The sequence below is a fragment of the Boleophthalmus pectinirostris genome, unplaced genomic scaffold (genome assembly GCF_026225935.1).
Source record: "Boleophthalmus pectinirostris isolate CB_2022bp ecotype Guang Dong unplaced genomic scaffold, ASM2622593v1 HiC_scaffold_8, whole genome shotgun sequence".
Lineage (NCBI taxonomy): Eukaryota > Metazoa > Chordata > Actinopteri > Gobiiformes > Gobiidae > Boleophthalmus > Boleophthalmus pectinirostris.
The window spans coordinates 41,957,335-41,979,917 of NW_026571515.1; the positions used below are offsets into that span (position 1 = coordinate 41,957,335).

The window sequence follows — 22,583 nt, forward strand, 5'->3', positions numbered from 1 at the left end:
TTTGAAACCCTCCAATTTTGACATAAGCCCTTCATTTCTATTGTCTCGACACGTCTGTCAGTGAATGATTACAATTACCTTTGGCAAATCAACCAAAATCGATTCTATTTCTCCACAAAATGAGCGTTTATTAGTGGTTTTGTGCACTTCTCCTTGCTCTGGGCTTGGGTCTTTAACATTATTGTGGTTTGTAGATTGCAGATGCCCCATTGTTAGGTATTCCAAGTACTATGTCAAATATTTCACTTCACACCATGACATTTTTGCACAGGGTGATATAAATACAAGTGATTTTATTTTGATAGGGTCGTTGTTATGCTCTTTTATTTTGATAGTATAGTTTATCTGCTCTCTTGCAGCTAACCCCCTTCACTCAGAACATTCCAGTCGTGTTTTAGGTCTCAGAGTCCAACTATTCTTACACTGCAAAAATCAATGTGTTTATTTGGACTTTTCCTTTATTATTATCTGACTTAAAGGCGCTGTACCTCACTTTCACAGTCTTAAAAGTCCATGGTTCTTCCTCACTTACCTTATGCATTCACAGCATCCTAATTATTCACCACGATGAGTTTATACGTTATTGAGTTATATGAGTTATTTCACAACTTTCAGAGACCAGAGCGGAGTTTTGCAGTCACTGTAAAGCTAACATCAACTTTCATGCTCGCAGCACACCAGAGTTACTTCCTGATTCACGGCCAATAAAAGCTACAAAAAGACGGTAGATTTTGAATTATTGTGTTTTTGTGAACAAGTTTAAATGTGAAGGGCACCTGGCCCTGAAGTTGAACTGAATTCTGACTAGAAAACAAATGGCAAACTAGCAGCCATTTCTCCAATATTATTCAGCCTTTTTTGACTACTTTGTTTTGTTTTGTTTTTTGTTATTTTTATGATCAATTCTGAGAACAAATTTCTACCATTTGCAAGTAAGTATTGTTTGAAATAAGATGCCATTTATAGTCAGAAACATCCTGATATAAATTAAATCAAAATCACAAAAGCCTTTAACTTTTTAGCCAAAAACTGACTTGAATAATCATTTTAATTGTAGTTTATTGCAGAAAAGCTTGTGTCCTTACTGTGCGTGGGCTTGTATCTCCACAAACCTGACTCTTATTTGACCTGGAGGGGGGTCTTACTGCTCGTTTCCATGGAAATTTTCTTTCTTTAGATATAAGATTCTTACCTGGCTCACGCCAGCTTGATCTGTGTGTTACTCTGAAGTGAGTTCTAAACATTATTCATCTGGGACTGCTCTCACTGAAAGAGACTGGAAACATGGAGCACACAGACATGAAGCACAGACATCTTCTTTCTCAACAGATGTACAAAGTGATTACCCACTGCATGTTTTTCACAAACTGATCATCTGTATTAATGCCAGAATAGGCTGAAGTACGTCTGTTGGCGTCCCCATCTTTGTTGTTGCTCATTTGGGCACTTTGTCTTTGGCTCTGCATAAATCTCAGTGTTGCTCTGGGTGAACTTACAAATATCTCAAGAATCCATCTTGCTGTATAACATACGTTCTATGGCATACTATGGAATATTATTAACCCATCTCCATTCAGAATGTTCCCCAGTATGATCTTTGTATTGCCATGGAATCATGCAGGTGACGTGCCTCCTTCAGAGAGTTACATACTGTTACTTTAAATACATCCATATTTGTCTAAACTACTCCAATTAAGATTCATATTCATGAGTCATTTTGACTTTTACATAATTATTCTGCTTTTACAGTGAAATGGCATTTGGAAATTCAACTGAAGAATTCAAGTCATTTTAAACCAATATAGCTCTTCATTTTTGCAGTGTTCGGGTCAATGTTTACACTTGGACTCCCCGCGTTGGAGTGCAGATTCCAGCTATACTTAGAAAACACACGGTGATAGAATAACAGTGTGTGAGTGCGCCCCCTGTGGAGTGAGAGTGATACTTCGGTGCTGAGTGATGGACCAGCGCTGGTTTGGCCCTGTCCCAGACTCCGATAATCTCATTTGTTTTAGACCATAATGATGTGTGCGGTTGGCCATGCTGTGTAACTGTGGTCTCATGTCCCATATAAAGTTACAGCAGAGAGGCTCAAACTGTGAGAGCGGCCTCCATTTGAATCTACTTGATTTAAAACAACACGGTACTCAACATGTCAGCAGTGAACATCAACATACATATGCCAGACGGGCGGCACTGGCTCCGTGCTGAGAGCGTGTGCCCACCTAACCTAAAGTTCAGAGGTTTGATTCCCGCTGTGACAAGTTCAGAGTGTTGTGTACCTGAGCAAGGCACCTCATGTATACTTTACCCAGATTGGCATCTTAAATTAAAAGCACCGTAGCTGATTTTGACACAGCCAGAACCATACAATTTGACCAAACTTTATACAACGACCAGTGGATCTGGAGCCGTATCCTGTCTCCCTGATTTCAGAGGATGTGATTGACAGGCAGATTAAGCAATCACAGGGTAGCCACGGGGTCTTAAAAGTCTTAAAAATTTCTTAAATTTCATTTTCCTAAATTAAGGTCTTAAAAAGTCTAAAATTTTGTTGTCGAAGTCTTATTTTTTTCACGAAAGTCTTAAATTTCAGTAGCCTATTTTTTTGTAAACTCAACCAGGCTGCAGTGCAATGTTAAATGGAGGGAAAAAAAACAACAACAACAACGTGAAATCATGTAACATGAATGAACATCTAATTTGTAGTATGTGCAAACAATATTTTGGTTTCTGGCACCGAGGGCAATGAGTAAACCATCAGTAGAGTGGAGGAAGACGCTGGATGGATCATGGGGAAGTGTCGGTTTAATCCACAGTGGCTCTTAGTTTCTAGATGCAGTAGTTGGTTGATCGTTATTCGAATTGGATCTGGTGTTTTTCACCTGCATAATGGGTGCGATGTTGATCTTAATTTTCATTTAAGTGGTCTTAAAAAGCTCTTTAAAAAGTGTTAAATTTGAGGTTGTCAAACTTGGGGATACCCTGAATCAGGGAAAAAACTGAGCTAAAAATATATATATTTAGTTCTGATTCATATGAGAATTTTCAAGAGGTGTCCTTTGCATTTGAGAGACGTGTTCTGAAATGAGCGGACTCTACCAAGTTTATTGTGTTAATTATTCTCTGTGATGAATGCATGTGTACCTTTCAGAAACCAGAGTGGAGTCAAGGTAATACTAGCATGCTAACAACTCACTACTTGAATTTTGGAGAATAAAACATTGATAATTAGCAGACAGTGGTCGCATTTCTACCTCAAGAGCTGCTTGTACAGTATATCTGGACTCTTCATCTCTAATCTGAGTGAGTCAATCACACCGATCAGAACACATGGAGGCAGGATACAGGTCACACTGTGCCCCGGCCTGGCCAACCAGGCACATGGGCAGTGCACAGGAACCATGTCAGTCTGGTGTAATGATCACTCTTGTGGTCATTAGTTACCATAGAGCTGGTTAGCCCTGAGCTTTAATAAACAAACTTTAATATACATTTATATATATATATTTTTTTTTTTGGAAAGTCTGGGGAAAAATGAATGACAAATGTAGTTGTGGAGGCAGGGGATGGACGATCACTGTTGAGCTCCATAATGACTAGTGTATAAAAGTATTTTCTCGTGCCCTCACCTGAATGGAACACTTAGGTGTAATAGTGTTTGCAGAGCTGTGGAACATTAGCTGTGTCTGTGTGGAGATTGTCTGTCCTGTTAAATGTAGCGTGTTCTGCTGAGGGCTGAGGGCTCACACTCTATCAGTGAAATCAGAGCTCCACAAAGGCTCATTTACCTGCACTCATCAGAGACACACGTGTGACGACTCAACACCACATCACCTGTCCTCACTCCTCCACCTCCTCCCCTCTCTCCTCCCCTCCTCCTCTCTCCTCCCCTCCTCCTCTCTCCTCCTCTTTCTCCCCTTCTCCTCCCCTCCTCTCCTTCTTTCCTGTGTGTGAGAGAAGGAGAGGGGAGAGGAGAGGAGATGCTAATTGTAGGCATGCTTTGTCTGACGCTTTGTTTTTAACACAATCTGACCAGATTAAGTTGAAACTACAACAGGTGAAATTATTTTTACTGTTAAACAAGCCCCTCTCAAATAACATCACAGTCACAGGCTTTGCTTTAACCAACAGTTTTTCAGTTAGTTAGTCTCACCTTTTAGTTGAAAATCAAACTCTTAAACAGAACCATGAGCACTTGTATTGATCAAACGTCTGAAAATGTGTTGTTTAAATCAGTTATGTATTTTGTCTTGCGTTTTCTCAAAACGTTTTTGCTAGAGTTAGTTAAGGTGTACATTGTGTCACCATGGTAACTGCTGAACATTTCACCATACACAAACATGCAGAACACCCCCCGGGTGATGTCACTGCAAAGTATTAATTGGTTAATCGTCTTTATCCAGAGACAATGAAGGACAGGACAGATGCAGAGGACACATTTAGTCACTTTTGAGGAAAGTTTCTGGGGTTTTAGTCAGATCCTTTGGAGCTGGATCTATTCTAACCTCTGGATAAGCCTGTCGTGAGTTGGACTGGTGGCCTCCATTGGTACTGCAGCGAAAAGTCCTCAGCAAGCACAAAGTTGTTGTTTTTTTTCCCATAGAGCTCAATGTAATGACAAACTGCTCATGTTCAGATGACCAGGACCTTCAAAAACAAATTTCGGATTTTGTGATGCTCCGCTCTAGCTTCTGTCACTCTGTCACTGTCACTAGTGGCCTGCTCTTTAGTCTGAGTCTCATGGTGTCTTGGCACACGCTCACATGGGACAGGAGCTCTACTGTGCATGCTCAGTGCAGAGCAGACACCAGATGGATTTAATTGAGGCTGATTTAGCATCACTAACCTCTGTCCGGTGCGTCAGACAGACGGCCGTGGTGCGGCCCACAGTGAGGAGCTGCTGCTCTCTGATTGGCATGTCTAGTTTTTGAATTGGCCCTGGATAATCAGATTGTGAAGCAAAATACAAAATGAAATTGTAAACAACTTTTTATAGTTATCAGTATATCAGTAAAATCAATATTTGAACATGTTTTTATCCAAGGACATGTTTGTGAAATGTAAACCATAATCCGACGGTACTTGCAAAACTTCTTTAACCTGCCAATCTCAGTGGAACAGCCCTGTTCTTGTTGATGTTTGAGCCCAAGTGAAAACATCTTCTGCTAAAGTTTCTGACCCAAGCCCACCTCTGCTCCTCATCTGTTATTTTGATTTGATTTGAGTTTTCAGATCTTGCATCAGAGTGTTCTTTATCTCCCGCATGGCTCCTCAGCTCAGATACCACTGTTTTAAAGTGCGCTGGAGATGGGTCCCATGACAACTCCACAAATATTTATGGGAGCTGGCTGTGCTACCTGTCTGCAGGCTGTACCTCCACTGCAGTCTGGCCCGCTGCCCAGAGCCTGTTTTGAAGACTTCTGTTGGATTGTTGTTGATCTTTCTTTGAAGAAAAGTGCCTTACAAGTAGAGATGTTAACTGTCAGATTTGAGTGTTGTCACGTTAAAATACCTTCTATTAAAAAAAGGAAAATCCCATATTCACTTGAACTTGAAGTCCCACAGATCCCCATGTTATATTGATACTTTGCAGCTGATGTCATCAACATTCTTTGGGGGTGTGAAGCTAACTGGAAGCACTAGTCTCTGTTACTCAAATTACACAGTCTGACCAGAAAGAGCTGGCTTGGTTGGAACTTCATCAGGCGAGCTGATTTGTGCTGTTAAACTAAACTCTCACACATACAATTACAGCTAGTATTGGGCAACAGTTTTTCAGTTAGTCACACCTAGTTTTGTTGAAATCTTGAAACATTTTCACAGTATTTGTTAATGTGTGCACTGTGTCACGATGGTAACTGCTGAGCATTCTGCCAGTAGTGATACATAGTAGAATACCTCCTGCGTGATGTCACTGCAAAATATCAATTATGTGACCAGGACATTTGATCCAGCTTCAGTTTCTTAATACTTGGGGTTATAGTTTGACATATGTGATTTCAGTATACATTAATTAATGGTCACAGATGCACTGTTGAAATTGTGGTGGAGGGTCCATCACCTGGACATTTTTACCTAGAATGCTGCATAATATGGCATTAAAAAGATCTTTCTCCAAGGAGACAAGCAGGTAACACCACCAGACCAAGTTACAAGTCATTGAATGCATGCAGGATAAATTTAATGACATATTGATACTTTGCAGTGACATCACGCTGGGGGTGTGTCTCATGTATATCTATTGGAGGAATGTTCAGCAGTTACCTTGGTGACACAGTGCACACATTAGCAAACACTGGCAAAAAAGATTTAAGATCTGAAGTCTGAAAAATACAAAATGGATTTAAAGAGCACATTTTCAGGAGCTTGTGATCAGTACGAGCCTGGTGCTCTTTAGGAGTTTTGAACAGAAAGGTGAGAGTGACTGTTGACTAATACTAATGCTGACACTCGAATGTTATTTGAAAAGGACTTTTGAACAGCACAAACCACTGCACTGCACTCACAGCTGGACTGAGGACAGTCTGAGGCAGGAGTAAATCTTCCATGATTTCCTGTTTTTGTTTCAGATGACGGCAAACTGTTCCATGGCAGTGGAGTTGGAGACGCGTTTGGTCCTCGCTGTTTTAAAGGAGACATCATGGGCTGTGGCATCATGTTCCCACGAGACTATATCCTCCATGAGCACGGTCAGATATCCACATGAACTTGAATAAATGTCACTAGAATAACTTCTTGCCAAATTTAATCATTACTATTGACCTGGCTTGTGCTGCGTTCCATTTATGCTGGAACTCGGACCTCAGAGTAAAGTTTTCTTGAGTTTTAGGGGACATGTTCACCCCGACATTGTCATTACAATTGCAAGTTATAAATTAATGTTTGAGGGTTGGTTTTTTTTTTGTTTATTGCTTTTGTTGACATTAGCTCCATGTTTCATTAACATAACAGATCATAAGAGCACATTTGTAACTGCTGAGGCTCAACGTCTGCAGGAGCAGGTTCACAGAAGCAGGTGGACAGTACAGAGCATCAACATCATCAACAAACTGTATTTTAACAGTGAGAAATCAAAGTTCATCCTCACACTGGCAACAGCCATGTTGGATTTTTGACCTCGGGACAAGCTCAGGGTTCTGAATTGTTGAGTTGTTGAGTTTCTGAGTAGGAATTCTGAGATGAAAGGCTGTTCCAGGGCACTTGTGAGAGTTAATATTGGTGCACAGGGGTAAATAGCTGATTGCTATTTTTTCCTACTTCTGAAACCAATGGTTATTCAAAATTCTCCTGGTGGATGAATCATTCTTTATAGTGAGGTGACATTCGTGAATGACTGTGCTCTTTTGAACAGTTTCTTCACGTGAACAGTTGGAACTGGCTCTTTATTTTTCTAAATGTTATGCATTTTTACTCTGAGTAATTCTGAACCAACACAAGAATCAGCACAGGAGCAGAGTAGGTGACATAAGTGTGAGCTTTGTGCACAAAATCAGATCTGACTCTTGAATTTTATTAGTAGTAGTAGTAGTAGTAGTAGTAGTAGTAGTATTATTATGCATAATTTCAATAAGTAGACTCCTACTCTTAGTTAAAACCATTTTAAACAGGTCTGAGCCTTGGCCTCTCTGTGATTAGTTTAGGTTTCTGTCATGTAAATAAAGAGTGAAAGAGCCAGTCTTTTGAACGGCTCTTTGAAATGAAACAGGTCCAAAAGATTTGGATCCTATGAAAGAGCCAAAAGTTCCATCACTCATTCTTTATTTAACCCATATGGGAGATGTGAGTGTGTTGCCGTACATGTTTGTAGTGTTTTGGACACACTTACATTAGGACTTTAGAACCATGTCGACTTTAGAACCTCACGATTGCGTAGGGTTCAATGGCCACACTCACACCTGCACAACCGACCTGATGATGTCATCACAGAGTGCTGTTTACATGTGGTGCAGCCAACACTTTTAGAGAAGAAAGAAGTCCAGCGGCATGAAATATCTATTAAACAGTGAGACAGATATGCGTCCTTTTATGATACGCACTCCTCTGTGAGATTATGGATATAAAAATAGTGTGGGGGTGAGGACGGGAGGAGGAGAGGCTGCAAAACTTCTGTCACTGTCCACAATTCTTAATGAAGGTAAACACATATTCAACATGTTTTGGTGTGGAGTTTCTTCACTGTTTTCCTCATATGAGTGACATCAGCGCACACACAGTGCTCGTATAGTAAAGTTGTGTGGGTGCACGTACATGAGCTCCGTGTTGTGCTTTTTCCCAACTCGTCCAACTGGGCCAAAGTCCCGTCCATGCTGCAGCTGGGCATGGTTCGATTGCGCTCACACTGGACAAGTATACGGCACTTTACGGGCAATCCGTGCTTGGGCACAGTTTTAAAGTCCGAGTGTGAGTGCACTCTTAGACTATATGTTTTATTATATAAATTACACACTACAGACAACAACAGAGACCATGATTCAGTGCAGCCAATTTTAATAAATGATTGTTATTAACCACGTTTAATCTGAGTCCTTGACGATAATGAAGGTAATGATAGCTCCTAAACCTCAGGGTCTCATTTGTTAAGTATGTGATTTTCCACATTAAGTGTGATCTATAAAAATAAAAATACAACCTTCAGAGACAAGGAGACGAGAGTTGAGCGAGTTTAAAGTGCCTGTGACAGGTTACACTACTCATTTCACTCAACACACTTAAGAACATTATACTGAAGAGCTTACTACAAATGTTACTTTTTTCCAGTTTGGCAATATTTTAGGTTTCAAATTTTAGTTCCTGGTTGAAAGTCATGACATCACACTAGGGAACTGTTACCTAGCAACCATGTTGTTCATTGGGTCATAACTCCTCTAATGTCGCAGATATGAATATTTAGTAAAATGTTAAAATTAATTAAAACCTTTATTTTGTTGAATCATGTTTAAAGTCTTCATCATCAGAACCTGGCATGCACACTTTAAGGAAGTTAACTTAAATACATACACTTAAAATAAAAAAACACACACGTGAAGTTTTAAAAATGAAATAGAAAAAAACATTTCTACAATATCACATATGTACAGTAACACACACACACACACACTCTAATTAGGGTGGTGTTTACATCCTACAATGTGATGATGTCATAATTTTTGATGGAAGCCAGGGGCCTATTTAACTCTATGGGAGTCACTGTGTTTGAAAAAAATATTCAAACATCTGATCATTATCATTATTTGTTTGAGATTGGCCCCACAAACTTGTCATATTAATCTCATGTATTAAAGTGTTTCAACTGACAACAAGGACGTCTTTGGGGATGAATCATGGCACCAGTTTTTGAGGCTGATGTGAAAAAATTATTACAATTTCTTTGTTTATTCTGACAGAAGATGTTGAATTTGGCAGTTTTTTTTTTTCATGTGGATAGGCCCAGTAATTAGAGCAGTATATAAACCAAAAACCTGGTCAACAAATCTGCGTCTGACAGTTCCACAGGAAATCCCACTGTTTCCAGCTTAGGTTCAACAGCTGCCATCCATTTTCTTCTGCTTTTCCGGGGCCAGGTCGCAGGGGCATCAGTCTAAACAGGGACTTCCAGACTTCCTTCACCCCAGACACGTCCTCCAGCTCCTCTGGGGGAACCCCAAGGTGTTCCCAGGCCAGCCGAGAGACATAGTCCCTTCAGCGTGTCCTGGGTCTTCCCCGGGGCCTCCTCCCAGTGGGACATGCCCGGAACACCTCCCTAGGGAGACGCCCAGGAGGCATCCGGAACAGATGCCCGAGCCACCTCAACTGGCTCCTGTCGACGTGGAGGAGCAGCGACTCTACTCCGAGCTCCTCCCGTGTGACTGAGCTCCTCACCCTATCTCTAAGGGAGCGCCCAGCCACCCTGCGGAGGAAACTCATTTCCAGCGTCCTTTTGGTCATTACCCAGAGCTCATGACCATAGATGAGAGTAGGAACGAAGACTGACCGGTAAATCGAGAGCTTCACCTTTCAACTCAGCTCCCTCTTCACCACAACGGTCCGATACTGCGACAGCATCACTGCTGACACTGCACCGATCCACCTGTCAATCTCACGCTCTGTCCTCCCCTCACTCGTGAACAAGACCCCGAGATACTTGAACTCCTCCACTTGAGGCAGGGACTCTCCACCCACCCAAAGAGAACAAGACATTTTTTTCTGGTCGAGAACCATGGCCTCGGACTTGGAAGAGCTGATCTTCATCCCAGCAGCTTCACACTCGGCTGCAAACTGCCCCAGTGCACACTGCAGGTCCTGGCCTAACAGCTTCAACAGCTGCTTTTCCGCTTTTTCTAGCACAAACAAGAGACAATTATCTTTCAAAAGTATGTTTAACCACAAGTTGTATCAGATATGAAAATAATCGAGTATTTACCTATTAAAGTGTGTATGTCTCAGTAACTGCAAGTCACTGCTAGTGCTGTCGGAACCGTTTCGTTAAGTAACTGTAATCCCTTTTATAGACATGATGTCACTAAAATAAAGAGGAATTTGTAAATTCTGCCAGATATATCTGCTCATGTGCCGATGATCCAGAAGTGACACGCATTTAACAAGCCAATAGGGATTCTATCGTGTTGTGATGTCACATGAACCCAGCCCCTGTTTAAAATGTCGCATAAACACATGGTTTGAAACACTGATGTCTTTAACATAAATGCATCTGCAATGTGCTGGGAATCCTAACCTCTGTTTCCTGTTTGTTTCTCACCTTTCCCCTTTTCAGCTGAAGCAGATGACCCAGAGCCTGCGCCCGTCCAAAACATGCTGTATCTGAACGAGGACGAGGAGGAAGAGGCGGAGCAAGGACAGGAAGTCACCAGGGTCACAGTAAGTATCAGACACACAGGAATAGGACGCAGCCAAAAGCTACAAGACCCCAACTCCCGCTAACATGCATTTAAAAACCACTTAGTCCTGGTTTAGTCCTGGTTTAGTCACAGTTTATTCCTGATTTAGTCCTGTTTAGTGCTTTTCACAACTTTCAGAAACCAGACTGGAGTTTTGCCATCAAGAAAATGCTAAAAACAACTAGCATGCTAACCTGCATTTCTTATTTTGACCTCAAGAGCCACTTATACAATATATCTGTACTGGGGCCAGACAGAGTTTGTTAATACATGGAAAAAACATGTACATGCCCTTTAAAATGAAATCACATTACAATATTCTGAAAAAATATTACAATAAAAGTCACTAATAATATCTATTGACCTCTGCTCAGTGCAAATCCCACATTAAGTCTCTGTGTGAGGATGACAGGGATTTTCCTTAAAGGGGAGCCAGTTGTTTGTGCTGTGGTACATGTAGGGGCTGGTACATGGGTAGGAGCAGAGCAGCTAAAGTGAGTAAGAATAGCGTCTGATCTAATCCCTGGATTTGTCAATATTTGTTCAGTTGAGCTCCAGGTTTGAGCCGTGACTGTGCGGGCCATGCGGGCAGGGCTCAGGTGAGACGAGAGGACTCTTAGGGTGAGCAGGTGAGGGACTTAAAGCTCCTATATTACATTAACTGACTCTTGTGAGCTTTAAGCCATGTTCTAATGCTGTTACTGCCTCAAAAACAGAGCTGGAGGTGTGTTTTCTTTCATTCACACGTTTCAGTAACCATTTATTACTGGTCTGTCTACATCTCCAAAGATCAAAACGCTCTGTTCCACCCATAAACTGTATCCAGCTCAAAGTTCAAAGTTCACTTTATTGTCAATTTCTTCACATGTACTGGACATACAAAGGAATCAAAATTATGTTTCTCTCTATCCCATGCGTAGACAAGACAGGACAAACATTTATTTATTTTTTAACATCATCTAACACTACAGTAACCAGAGATAAAGAAATGAAGATAAAAACACTAGTGTGCAGTACAGTACAGTTGAAGTCAGATCAGGTATTAGCAACAGTGGACGAGGAGTGGACTAACTAAGTGATGTCACCCACATCTTTCAGCTCCAGTCAAATGAAGCTCATTGAGGCTCGCAGTTATAGGGGCAAAGTTGGAGCTGAATTCCGTATTTGGAATTCTGATTGAGAGTATCCTAGGAACCAAAGAGCCAATCAGCACTGAAGTTGAAGGTAACAGCGCTTGGCAACTATCAATCAAACCTGCGGGATCGACCCATGGATCTATTCAAATAACTGGGTAGGATATGCTGTCTTGTACCTGTCTTGAGTTGGCGTAGTGGCCACTCACTGGTACTTCAGCGAAAAAAAATTACTCCTGCCCAGAAAGGATTTTTCCGACAGAGCACAATGTAATCATAAACTGCTCGTGTTCAGCTGACAGGGGCTGACAGGGCATCTACAACTTTAAGGTTAGGTTTAAGGTTAGGCTACCGTATTTTCTGGGCTATTAGACGCGCTCTTAAGCCTCCAACCCTATCAAAAAACGACTGCACGCCCTGCATTCCAGAGTGCCCTATACACGAATCCACTCGGGTGTCCCAGCACGACTTCAGTAAACTACAAAGCCACACCACCCACAGAACACACAAACACACACAGGAGCAGACAGCGACCGCACAACCAAAAACACCCACAGACACACTCATCACTCCACACGGATGAGGAACGGAACGGAGGAACGGACCGAAAAAGCGAGTGCAATGTGCCACTTCTAGACACAACTGAACAACTGAGTCACTGTGAACACGCCGACAATCCGTTGGTCCCAGACACACCCTCCCTACACGCCACAACTGAACAAAGCCCAGAGTCACCGTGAACGCCACAAACAAACAAAACCACTCACCCATCACACTGTTGGGTTTCATTTAAAGTCCAGTGCGGTTTATTTGTGAAAAAAGTTCAAAAATAGACCATTCAATGACAGTGCAAATCCAGAGCACCTTATAGCCCAGAAAATACAGTAATCTGGAGACTGCGTCATTGAACTCGGCCCGTTGCCTTGAATGGACGTCCGTGTTTAGATCCCGGGGCTTGGATTGACCTCGGGGGGAAAAAGGCGCCTGATTTGTCTGTTATTAATGTTCATATCCTGAATTACAAACAAAATAACTAAATAAAAAACAGGATAATGTAAAGCGGATTAATATGAACATTTTAAGACCAAATAGACGAGTCTGACAGCAGCAGGTACAGAGAGACGGCGGTGACTGTTTTTCAATAGAAAGTGAACTGGAGCCAGATTTGATGGAAGCTGAATCATACCTGTGCTCACTTCCTGTTTGAAAACTGGCAACTAGCAGGTTATGGCTATGTCCAGTGTTGGGGAGTAACAGATTACATGTACCAGAGTTATGTAATCAGAGTACAAATTATGAGTAACTGTATTCAGTTACAGTTACTGTTTCAGTGAGTGGTAATTGGATTACAGTTACTTTGTTGAAATAAATGGATTACATGGCGGTATTTTCCTGTTTTCACATTTTGGGCTATATCCCTTTTTTTTTTTTTTCTTTCTTTTTTTTAAAATTATTATTATTCCACTCATTGCCGGACACTAAACCAGGACTAAATCAGGATTGAACCAGGACTGAACCCAGGTCTAAACCAGGACTAAAACCAGGTCTAAACTAGATCTAAACCAGTTCTAAATCAGGACTAAACCAGGACTAAAACCAGGTCTAAACCAGGACTAAACCAGGACTAAACCAGGACTAAAACCAGGTCTAAACCAGGTCTACACCAGGACTAAACCAGGACTAAACCAGGACTAAAACCAGGTCTAAACTAGATCTAAACCAGTTCTAAACCAGGACTAAACCAGGACTAATACCAGGTCTAAACTAGATCTAAACCAGGTCTAAACCAGGTCTAAATCAGGACTAAACCAGAACTAAACCAGGTCTAAACCAGGTCTAAACTAGATCTAAACTGGGGCTAAAACCAGGTCTAAACTAGATATAAACCAGGTCTAAAACAGGACTAAAACAGGATTTAACAGGACTAAACCATGCCACGCGGACCATATCTCGTCCTCTTCTATCAGTAATATTTTTAATTTGGTTCAGTAAAGTCTGGGCTTTTTATTTTCTTTTAGCAGACCAAACATCTTATGTGAAGATTTCCCAGTCTTTGCTTCTTTACAGCAAATCAAGTAATCCAAAGTATTCAGATTACATTACTCACTTTACATTACGTTACAAACTACAGTTTGGGGTATGTAATCTGTAATCTGTAGGGGAATACAGTTTAAAAGTAACATTCCCAACACTGACTATGTCCATTTATATATCCAGTCCATGTTTGACTCAAATGACTAAATCTATTCAAAGTGTCATTAATCAAGCAGCCCCAGATGAATATGTCTTTTTGAGTAGAGTGTAATTATTTGAAGGGCTTTCGACTTGACTAATGTTAATGTTGGAATAAGCAGTAAACGAATGGTGTAACTTAAGTGAATCTTGAGTCTCTTGTAGTGTTTGTGAATACCTGCCTGAGCACAATGGCCTCATAGGCACACAGTGTACCGTGAAGGGCTCAATACTCTCTAAGCTTTTCATTTTAAGGTGGTTGAATAGCAGATTAAATATTTAGAAGTCCAATCTATGGAACAGACCCACTCCACGGCACTTGACTTGTTTTGTCAGATAACGCGTGTATTTGCTGGAGACTTGAACGAGATCTGTCCGTATTAAACCGTGAAACAGTGTATTGATGTGAAAGGAGCAGATCTGATTTAGTGCCGCGTAAACAATCACTTTTTCCCCTTTACAAATCCTCAGACATTACACCACCAGCTTCGGTTTTTCACAAATGATTTTCCACCACTAATATTTACAAAAGGTTCAATGGACGGATAGAATTCACTGTTTTAAGGAGCCTGCACCTGATTTTTGTTCCATGTATTTGAGCGAAACCTGTCTTGCCCCAGTACAGATAGATTGTAAAAGCAGCAAAGGTCAAAATAGGTCAACTGTGTTCTGTCTGTATCTTCATTTAAAGCACAAGTGTCAAACATACAGATCTGGCCCTCCAAGACCTTTAATCTGGCCCTCGGCTGAATTTCTACTAAAATATTTTAATTATATTTTCTATTTAAATATTGGTAATTTGGTCTCCAGCGTCTCTGTACGTGGCCCCTCCCACCAGAGCAGCACAAATGAAGACTTGTCTCTTTCCAAACGCTCTTAAAGGACGATCGTTTTGACTGTTGACCGTGACACCCTCATCAACAAAATGTCTAAAATGAGAAAAGTAGACGCAGAGTGAAAAAATTTACTTATTCCTATTTGCATATGAGTTCATGTAAAAAAATTGTGTTGAAATTGCATTTTTCTTAAAGTTTCAGGTTGTTCATAATATTATAACATTTTGTAAAATAAAGAGTTCATCAATTTAAAAAGATTTCTGTAATAGATTTGCATTTCTCTGCACAAATATTTGAACTTATTGCAATTTTTGGGGTTTATATGCCATGAGTTTTCTGATCCGGCCCCTTTGGGATCAAAATAGGTTGGATACGACCCCTGGACCAAAATGAGTTTGACACCCCTGATTTAAAGGGTTTTAGTGTCTGAGAATCAGCAAGTGTTAGCATGCTAGTTGCTGCCATGATCGTGAACTCCACTCTGGCCTATGAGGTTTGTGAAATTCACTTATAAATTCATTGTGGTGAATAATCAGGATGTTCAGAATGCATAAGGTAAGTGAGGTAGAACTTTGGACCACTGCAAACTGTAAAAATCAGGAGCAGTGCCAGAATATTCCACAGTCCAACATTAAACTTATCTGTCTTGTATTTATTCTACCTCAGTTGGTTTAGTTGCTCAAAAACACAGTGGAGCACACGCAGCAAGACTGTGAGCAGGGTCGCCTCTCCACACATCTGACCTGTAATGTGGCCTGGTGGTCTTTATCTGCTCTTCTTCATTGAGACAAATATAGGGTGACCCGACTTTCAAAATCAAAAACTGGAACATCCTGGTTTGTGGTGGTTGGTAATAATAAAATTCTGTAACAAATGCGCAATTAAGGAAACTGATTATGCATGCTGCACTAAAAGTCAGTCTGTATAGTCACATTTTCTTTATGTTTTGGTCATTTTTAAGCAGATGTTTTGTATTGTACCTAAACAAATGACAGTTTATGCCTCTCTTTACTGTAAGCAGGCATCAAATTGGTCAAAAATAGGGACACCACGGGCATTTCTTGTATAAAACTGGGACAAATCAATGGTTTTGTATAAATCTGCTGGGACAAGGGACACAGGGCTCAACACTGGGACTGTCCTGAGTAAACAGGGACGTCTCATCACACTAGATCAATATATTTAATGCCATAATGTCCAAAATTCCAACCAAGACAGTCACATCTCAGAGTTCAAGAAGGTGACAGACACTCCGCCAGAAAAGTTACACAGTGCATCTTTAAGAATTGGATTTTCAATGAAGACATTCACTCGCTGTCCAGAATATTGTGTCCTGTTGTAAGTAAATCAGAAAAAGAATGGCCCAGCCCGTGCACACACTGCATGTGTAGAACAAACTGTACCCAAACATCAAACTATAATGATTAGATGTGCTCTTGCCACTGGTGTAGTGCCATGGCTCTCAAACTGTGATACACCACCTCCTTCAGGGCGTGTGGTGGTTCCTCTGCTGAATGTAGAGTAAATTTAGTCCACATTTTTAATCCTAGTATAGTTTGTGTTGTCCTGTTTTAGACTTGGTTTAGATATTGATACTTTGCTGCGTTTGCACTTTCCCTGAGGGTGTGATGCTGACGGAGGCTTGTTTAGACTTTAATCTGACCCTCGTTTGTGAGGGTCCCCGCATTAGCAAACGCAAAGGTCAGAGAAAGGTTCTCTGACCTTTGCGTTTGCTAATGCGGGGGTCTGCTGCCTATTCTGACATCCTTTCATTACGACATGCCTCTATTAAGACGTGTCAGTTTTCCGACACTTTTTAGTTTCGATATTCTGATATATTCTTTTTATATATTTTCTTTTGAGAGTTGCGATAGTCTACCCAGGCATGTCTTTTGCTGTTCTTCGATGTTCTTAGTCTCAACATCTATCAAGGCAGACACAAAACCGACACACACACACACACACACACACACACCTATGCACAGTACAGGCAGATCAACTGAACTGTCACTACATGTCAAACTTACACATAAACATCCTTGTATCCTTGTTGTATCCTCGTACTTTCCTATCGCTTTGCCCTGGCCCAAGAATCTTGTGATATATGGGAGTACAAAATATTAATAGGCAATAAATCACATTAATATTATTCATAACGGAAAAGCCTATTGTTTGAAAAATAATAAAGTGCCTCTACTCCGACAATGAAAAAAAAAGTAGTGTAGAAGTAGTGGGGCGCCTGAAAAATACTGTATTTTCCTGGCTATTAGACGCGCTCTTAAGCCTCTAGCCGCATCAGAAAACAACTGCATGCCCCACATTCCAGAGCGCCCCATACGTGAATCCACTCGGGTGTCCCAGCACGACTTCAGTAAACTACAAAGCCCCACCACCCACAGAACACACAAACACACACGGAGCAGACAGCGACCGCACAGCCAAAAACACCCACAGACACACTCATCACTCCACACGGATGAGGAACGGAACGGAGGAACGGAACCGAAAAAGCGAGTGCAATGTGCCACTTCTAGACACAACTGAACAACTGAGTCACTGTGAACACGCCGACAATCCGTTGGTCCCAGACACACCCTCCCTACACGCCACAACTGAACAAAGCCCAGAGTCACTGTAAACGCCACAAACAAACAAAACCACTCACCCATCACACTGTTGTGTTTCCTTTAAAGTCCAGTGCGGTTTATTTGTGAAAAAAGTTCAAAAATAGACCATTCAATGACAGTGCAAATCCAGAGCACCTAATAGCCCGGAAAATACGGTAATGTTTATGCCGCTGCTCTGACAATTATTCAATGTCCAAATAACAGCATGGAACCACTAATGTGTGTGTTGTTTCTCAATGGTAACATAGGCATACATGTAGAACACCCCCGGCATGTTGTCACTGCAAAATATCTCTAGATTTGTCCAGTTAATACCAGGTTTAGATCTGGTGGTACTCGGAGGGCATTATATAGGTGAGACCATTGGTGTTGTGTTGTTACCGAATGTCTCTACCAACTCTCCCCATTTTACACTCCTGCTTTACAAAACTACATTTAATAATATTTTCTGAAATCTATAAACTCAGTCCGTCTTAATGGTTCATTCATTCAGGTCATAAAATAAGTTAACTCCAGGTTTAATGTTTAGTATTAAAGAAATATTATGCTTATGTAACTCACTGTGGCCCTCTTGTGGTGGTGCAGGTCTTCTTCAGCAGGAACGGGAAGCTGATGGGGCGCAGGGAGATGGTGGTGCCCCCTGGAGGACTCTACCCAACAGTGGGCATGCTGAGCTGTGGAGAGAAGGTTAAAGTGGATCTTCACCCACTCAGTGGATGAACCTGGACCAAACCTGGGCTAAACCTGGACCTAAACTTGGACTAAACCTGGACATAAACCAGGGTCTTAAAGTGCATACGACAGGTTTTCACGTTTTTCTAATTCTGACTTGGTTTGGTGGCTAGTACCTGTATGAAATATTTGTAATAGTTTTACATCAGCCAAGTGACAGTTTGTTCAAAAACAGTTGAAGAAAAATCCAGGAAGTAGTGTTGAATTCTAAAACAGAATCCCTCTACCTTTGTTATCAACACAGAAAGCTCCATCTAAACTGTATGCAGAAGGAAGGCATTTATCAGTCTAAGTATAACTATTGTTCAGTTTTGGTCCTTGTTTACATTATGGTTGCTAGTTAATGGTCACCAAATTCCCTGTACGTGCTGTCTGTGTCAAACTTCACCACATCAAAAGCTCAAATCTTCAACATCATTATAGTAACTTTGTTTGGTGAAATGAGTCTATTTGTCTAATTAGTCTAACCCGTCGAATGCACTTTAACCTGGACCTAAGTTTGGACTGCAGTATGGTCCTCCAAATGTCTGCCTGGAGCACTGGTCTGGACACACACTAACACCACATGACATGTGAGGCAGGTTTCTGTAGTCTTCCAGCTCGTCTGTTGAAATGCCTGTAATACTCAACTCTCTGCTAACTCTGTCCCCTGATCAAGACTATAAACACACTCATGGATCTGACTATGATTTTACTTTTAAAGGAGACATATTGTGCTTTTAGGAGCTTTTAAACATGTTCTTCTCTGAAGTATTTAGAGTGATTCATGCATGTTTGAGTCATCTTTATTCTCCTGTAGTCAAGACATCATTGCTCCTCTAGCCCCCTACACGCCCACTGTGACGTACTTACTTTGTTCTCCAATTTGACTTTCTTTGTCAGTGATACGCGTAAGATTTGATCACATCATTTTGGTACAACTGAAAATAAAAATCATTTACTCACTAGAGTGAAGTGCAGCTCTCCACAGGAGGGGCCCACAGCCTGCGGCGCTTTGTTGTCATGACGTTTACGACCACGTCAACTCCACTGGGGACCACAGTTTTCTAACGCACAAGTCAGACGACTTGTTTCTTTTACTACGTTGTTTTAGATCAATATTACAATTTAAAATAGCCAAATGATAACATAATGATCCACAGGTGTCAAAGATTATAAGTACAGAGCACACACAAGCACATATGTCTGCTTTAAACTATATATGATAAAACTTAAAACTAAAAACTTATCTGCATTCTTTTTTTTTCCTGATTAAGGAGGACAGGACATTAGTGGAGGGTTTTGTACTTTAAAAAAAAATAAATAAAAATAAGAGATGTTCTTTGCCCTCTGCCAGGAAGACACTGCCCTCTTGTGGGCCATCAGGGACATACAGCTTCATAAATACCACACGTCTAAATAACAGGGGTGGGACGAGACACGAGTCCATGAGATTGAGACAACCCCCCCTCAGCTGTTAGGGACGCAGACAGAGGAGGAGCACTTCTGTCTTCTTTATCACTTTAAACTAAGTTATTATGGGTAAAAAGGCCTAAATATCTCTTTGTGGATCTTTTTCAAACAAAGTTTAAGTGTGAAAAACACCACATGTTCCACGCTGTGAATTAAACACACATAGATTTGATCATATTATTGTTGATTATTTGCGTCACCATTGTGTCCCATTAGTTTGAAAAAGTGGGTCTGAGTTTGAAGTGTTTTCTGTCTGAATGTGGAGGCTCTTACAGCTACAGCTGCTCTAAGACGCACACGAGATCTCGTCCCATCCCTACTAATTATTTTCTGAATTTAAAACTATGCTGATAAAATCTATATTGCCATATTATAAAGTCAGATTAGAAGTATTTTTCTACACAAAATAATGCTCTAAACCTAACATGAGTTTAATGCTGTATCAGGGAATGTGTTCAGTGCACTTTGATGAGCTCAAACTAACAGTGACATGATCATTGTTGTGGTGCAATTTCCAAATACACAATATTTACACAATAACACAATATTTCACCTTTTTTCCATTTAAACTTTCTTTTATTGGAATTGTTCATTTTAAATAGCTCACCTTAAAATTCAAACTATTTGCTTTGGATCAGAAATGGTGAAATAGAAAATAATGACATAATACATTTATTTAAAGATGCACTGTGTATCTTTTCTAGTGGCTGCTTGTCTCCATGGAGATGTCATTGCTTTGCCTGAGATGTTCTACAGTATGGCTTTAAATTTAGCTTGTATTTTTCATTACACATTTTTAAAATGGTCAACAATAAAAAGTCTATATAATAAATAAATAAATATAAATCTATATATCAATATATATCTATATTGTAACTTGGCCTGGTGATGTCAGGTTTCCATGGAAATTGCTAGGTTTAATGCCATACTACAGAACATTTCCATGGAGACAAGCAGGTGGCAAACCCTCCACAGAAAAGTTTCAGAGCGCAGCTTTTAAGGTTTCATATTTGAAGTGCTTCAATCAGGTTTGTATGTTTGTCTTTAACCCACTTTACCTGAGTCCCTTGTGTTTTTGAGACAATCCTAAACTTAAACTTGAGCCAATACAAAAGCTTTTCTTCATGTTTACTGATCTGCAGGTTTTCCACACATGCTGAAATACTAGTACTAGAGTTTACTGTGCCATTTGAAGTTGTTTTTTTGTTTGTTTTTTTAATTGATGTGAATTGTCACATATTTTGTTTGTGGAAAGAAAACTGTTAGTCGCTGCTGGATATTTCAAGAAAATGAAAAAAATGTACAAAGTGATGTGGGACGCATCTCCAGATGTTGAGACACGTCTACCTGAGCTGGAGGATTTCACCTGTTTGTTCATGTGGGAAATCTGAGTAAATCCACGGAGACACAGGAAGAACATGCAAACTCCACCCGAGAATTGAACCTGGGACCTTCTTGCTGTGAGGCAATGTTTTCAGCAGCTATTGAGCTTTTTGTTTCATGTCTTGTTTGTCAAATTGCTTTAACTGTAAATCATAAATCGGAGCTTAAAGACGGGGTATTATGCAAAGTCCAAACTTTCTCCCACCTCATCAAAAACACACCTGAAGAGTTTGTTTAAATATGTCATCCCTGCATGTTCGACTCATTTAGCGATCTGTCGCGAGCCCTATTTAAATGTAGTTATTATGATGAAGTGAGATTCAGGAGCAGGACCACGCCTCAGCCGCCCTCTCCTCTCACCAGCGAACCACAACTCACCTCCACCATGCCTCCAATTTCCCAGAAGTCGATATGTAGCAGCCTTTCCCATCATCCCAGTTTGTCTCGGCGAACTCGACCCCACCCTCCCATCCCCTGTTTTGTCTTTCAGTCATAAGACCCCTACAAGGGGGGTCCCATTCCAGCTGGGCTAATTGTAGATTGAGACGGAGCCCCCACCCATAGTCTCAACCAGCCATCTCTGCCCCGCTTAGTACATTATCAATAAACTTCTTCGCACTATGTCGTTGTTGGCGTGGTCCTAGCTAGTGAAACCTTTCTTATGGTTAGCTGTAAGATTCTGTACAAGGCTCCGCCCACAAGCCGGCGTCGCCCGTGCTCCAACACGACAAGTCTCCACAAATATACAAACATCTGATCCAAAACTGTTCACAACAACTGGACACAGCTGATGTGATGTGCTCGAGTTTCATTTCGGGATACACACTGATTGTGTTGTGATAGTGCTCTGAAGGGGGTGTGACTTTACACCGAGAGCAAAGGGAAACTCAGAGCAGTAAAACTAAAATCTGTTTGGTGAATATAGCATTTTCAAAACAAAAGGTAACATGGTGATGTAGATATGTGATGTGTTGCGGTTAATACCCCACACACTCAAATATCCCCTCTTCACGTTCTTCACTTGTGGTCACATTTTTAAATATTTATACCCTTGTTTAGATTATTACTTCTACTTCAGTAATATTATTTGAGTAACAAAATACTTGAGTATAATTGTTGGACACCAGCACTTGTGGTGATTCAGGTTTGTCACGGTTAAACCAAAAAACAACTAAATCTAATCAAGTTTTTGCAGAATAGTTTTGCTTCTTGACTTGCACTTTTATGGCCTTGTTCAGATGCATGTTCTTCACCAATAAAATCTACTAAACTAAATCTGTTGAGCTTCAAGTCATTTCAAATCTTTAAAGG

General features: G+C 40.8%; 1 protein-coding gene across 1 annotated transcript in view; it reads left to right on the plus strand.

Annotated features, from left to right (window-relative positions):
• Nucleotides 1–22,547, plus strand: part of spryd3 (SPRY domain containing 3) — a 55,106-nt gene extending 32,559 nt beyond the window's left edge. Inside the window, exons 9-11 of the mRNA XM_055166089.1 lie at nt 6,573–6,692; nt 10,754–10,857; nt 18,291–22,547. Coding sequence (XP_055022064.1) covers nt 6,573–6,692; nt 10,754–10,857; nt 18,291–18,425 — 359 coding nt within the window. The 3' untranslated portion in view covers nt 18,426–22,547. The remainder of the gene's footprint in view (nt 1–6,572; nt 6,693–10,753; nt 10,858–18,290) is intronic.
• The last annotated feature ends 36 nt before the right edge of the window (nt 22,548–22,583 follow it).